Genomic DNA, 4,140 nt, shown 5'->3' with positions numbered 1-4,140 from the left:
CAAGAGAGCAACATGTAAGTTTTAGTTTGTACGGAAGCTTACGTAAATTAGTTTTTTACTAGCTGGAATAGTCTTAAAGTTTAATATTGTTATTTTATATGAAAAATTGTTTGTTCAAGTTCTAAAGTTGACCATGTTTTTATTATACTTTAGTATCTAAAAATAAATAGATATGATTTGGCTAGTACAATAACAAAATAGTTTTACCTTTGAAAAAAATAATACATGAAAGTTTATAAAAACTCATTGTTTATTAAAAGTTAAGCAAAAAAAGTCAGACAAGTTTAATTTTGTTAACAAACCAAGGCACTTTTTGTTTGTTTTTAGTTTACATTATGATTAGGTTAGAATTAAAGCTAGCTAAAAGTGTATTGTATTAAGTGATAGATATCACTTGATGACTTTGATAAAATAGTTAGAAAAAATATAATTATAATATAATGTAAGATTAATATGACAAAGTTGTTTATAAGTAAATATAAAAACCTATAGTTATTGAGACGACAGGTTTAAGAAAATTCTCGAGAAAGGACATTTAAGTTATAATTTAGTACTTATAACTAAATCATACTTGTAAATTAGTATTTTAGAGTAGTATTGCATCAGATATTCAGTCTAATTATAGCAGCACACCAAATAATAATTTATGTAAAATTTAGTTTGTGTTAAAAGCTTAAGTTAATTATGCTTCTTTTAACTTAAATAATTTTAAAGTTTGATGTTATAACTACAATTGTTTTAAAAATTATAAAACTATATTTGTTACTTATAGTTAGTATTGTGGGATTTAAAATATAACAAAGCAAGTTTCAAACTGAATTTACTCGTAATTTTAACAGTTTTTAACGGTTATTAACAGTTTATAATTACATTAACACAAATTAATTATGTAATTTTAAACTTTTGATCTTACTTAATTGATCTTACTTTTTATCTTACTCTGATAAAACCTAAAGCTACTTAATTGACGTTTATGATATAATTAGTTGCTAACAAAAGTAGTTGATAAGTATTAGCTGAAACATGTTTTACTTTTTTGCACAACAAAAATGGTTTTATGATACCTGTCTCTAATTTTTATTTAATATATGTATTTTAGAAAAATGAATAGATGACTGTACTTAAACTAACTAGTGGCGTATTTTCAGAACAGCTTAGTAACATATAACGCAAATAAATAATGACAAATATGGAAGATTTACTGTCAAAAATGAAAAACATTACAGTTCAAAAGAAAAGTATTCAATTATATAAACCACCTAAAAGCAGAGGTAATGTTTACAGTGTTCTTATAAAATTATTAAGATGTTTTTTCTTACCGTTATTAAGTTATATAAGTTTTTAAGTTACCTAGGTAAATGTGTTTTTATAATATTTTTAGTCATGTAAATTAGCTAAACGTCGAAACAAACTATTTTTCAGAATCTCATAAAAAAAACAATGATCATGATGAAAGACTTAACATCTCATTACATCATGTTGATCACGGAGATTGTTACGAACCTAAGACATTAGAAAAATGTTCTATATCGTACAAAAGTGGTAGAAAACGTTACAAAAACAAAATGAAATGTTACAAAGTCAAGGGTCGTCTAGGAAAACAAAGGTTTTAATTAACAACTAGTTTAAATAGAATTAAGTTGAGTTATTTAAAAATGAAATTGAAAGTTGGTTATTTACAAAGTTAGCTTGAATACAAATATTGAATCGCAATGTTTTTAAATTATTTATTCAACAGTAGTTTGTTTTTCTCAATACTATACTTATGATATTCTATTTTATATTTAAATTTGAGACTACAGTAACTCAGGTTTTATAAATTGTTTGTAACGCTTTATAGACCGTTCCTCATGAATGGTATATTTTTTCGATTTCATAATGAAACTTTTAAATTGTTAAACAAAAACTATTTTAAAGGAAAACAGTTTATGACCGCCTTGGAAAACGACGACCACAAAATAATAATGATATAGATAATGACGGTTGTGTCATTATGAAGGGAGACTTATACGCTCACAAAAAGAAATTGTAAGTTGTTGTTTGTTTTTTTTAAACTTATTTTTCGTATAATTGAAATATTAAGTTTTTGTACTTTTTTATTATACGTAAACTCTTAAGACTAATAATAAAAATAACTAAAACATTTATCAAAATATAATATTGAATAAAAATTCAATTGTTTTGAGTACAAGGTTTTGGTTATGAGTACAAGGTTTTACTACCTTGTAAAACAAAACTTTAATGTATTAAATTTCACAGTGACCCGTTGAGCCGAAACAGAGGATCAATAATAAGAAAGTTTAAAATTGACAGGAGAGAAAATATCAAAATATCTCCTGCCGCAATCAAAAACAACTTCAACAACATCAATAAGTCAAAAGTTGATGTAGAAAACGCCTGGTACCAAATAAAAGTATTTCGAGGCGCAGATGAAGTTGAAACTCAATTGATTGAAAAAATGAGTAAAATTATTGATGCTCCCATAGAATACAGGCAGTATCACGTTTTCAACGGTGATGCTAGTTTCTATGTGCTTGGAAAAGGCAAAGCAGATGCGCTGTTGAGTTGCAACCGTCAACTTACCAGCAGTTTCGGTAATGATATGCTGAAAGTAGTTAGGTACACAGCAAAGTCTGATGTATACCGTGACGACCAACTAGAAAGCATTAAGCAGTGCATCAAAAGCCGGGTCTATTTAGAACAAGGCGTTCTTGACTTGAGCGGTCTCAGCTTTGACAAAACTCTGAAGAAGCAAGGTATCAGAATTAACCTGCATAGAAGCGAGTATTTTACAATTATTGTAAAAACATTAGATTCGCTGTTCAGAGGAAGTGATCAAAATAAAAGAATCACAACATTAAATTTAGAAAAAAATAACTTAAGTTATAAATCAATTGGCTTTCTCAAAAACAGCCTCATTGATATGTTTCCCAATATTAACCGTCTCTCAGTTTCTGAAAATCACATTAAAATCGTAAAAGATTTGAAAGCATTAAGAGATTGGAATTTAATTGAGCTTAAGTTATACGATAGCAGTCAAGATGCAACTGTAAATGATATAAGCAACTGGCGAAAACTCTTTCCAGACTTGATCAAACTTAACTGCAGAGATTATGAGCCTCCAGTTAAAATAGATGTTGCAGAGTATGAAATACCAAAAACTATGGGAAGCAACTTTATGCTGCTTTCTGATAGTGCAAAAGAAGTGTTCATCAATCATGTCAAAAACTTATTCAGTTGCCTTGACAAAGTAAAAACCTCAGATGATGCAAGCAACTTTTACTGTAAAGATTCACAGTTTAGCTTGACAATTTCTAGCAATGATAAAGATTCTACAATGAAAAAATACTTGGAAGTGTGCAAGGAGTGCACACCAAACAACCGACAGAAAGTCAGAGTCGGTTGTAATAAGTCCGATTCCAAAAAGTATAACTTTGGGAGAGAGGAAATTGTGAAAGCGTTGCGCAAGCTACCCTTATCAAAACACATCATGGACAGCTTTGTTTGTGATGTCACGTTCTGCTCTAGTGAGTTCATCAGTTACGTTATCAGCGGCACTTTTGAAGAAGCCGGTGGTAAAGTTCGCGCCTTCACCAGAAGCATATCCTGCGCAATTTCCGCTGAAATTAAATTTACAATACTGAGCGACATGCTCCATATCAGGAACCAATCGGTCGCCGAAAAGAAAGAAAACGCCGCCAAGGTGGCCGCAATCAACCAGTTGCCACGACCGCCGTGTGACGTGCGAACGGAGATGTTGAAAACTTTCATGAAAGACTCAGGAATGAACGAGAAATATTCGCACGAATGTCTGCACAACAACGGGTGGGATTATGATAAAGCCGGAAGAAATTTTATGGAACTGCACAAAAACAACCACATACCGCTTGAAGCATATCAATTCTAAAATACTGTTAACAAAATAAAAACAAAGAAGCTAAAACGAACTATCGATCTTAACTAAAAGCTTCTTTTCTTGTTATTTTTTCCCTTGATTTTAACAAATTTTTAATTGAGCTCTTTTATTTGTTGTTGTTTTCTTTTACAATTTTAATAAATTTTAATTAAAAAAAAATAAATTTTTATATTATCAATAAGTATAAGCTAAAAAATGGTCTAAGTAAAATAAAAGTTTTCACT

General features: G+C 29.3%; 1 protein-coding gene across 1 annotated transcript; it reads left to right on the top strand.

Annotated features, from left to right (window-relative positions):
* Positions 1–1,993: 1,993 nt before the first annotated feature.
* Positions 1,994–3,907, top strand: LOC145842251 (nuclear RNA export factor 1-like). Its single transcript, XM_082949671.1, has 3 exons — positions 1,994–2,028; positions 2,314–2,784; positions 2,914–3,907. Exons 1-3 carry the CDS (start codon positions 1,994–1,996, stop codon positions 3,905–3,907), a joined length of 1,500 nt encoding a protein of 499 aa, XP_082805797.1.
* Positions 3,908–4,140: the final 233 nt, after the last annotated feature.

Source organism: Thalia democratica, chromosome 8 (assembly GCF_965202585.1).
Source record: "Thalia democratica chromosome 8, ktThaDemo2.hap1.1, whole genome shotgun sequence".
Lineage (NCBI taxonomy): Eukaryota > Metazoa > Chordata > Thaliacea > Salpida > Salpidae > Thalia > Thalia democratica.
Note: the sequence above shows the minus strand (reverse complement) of the source record. Positions and strands in the feature narration are given on the sequence as shown.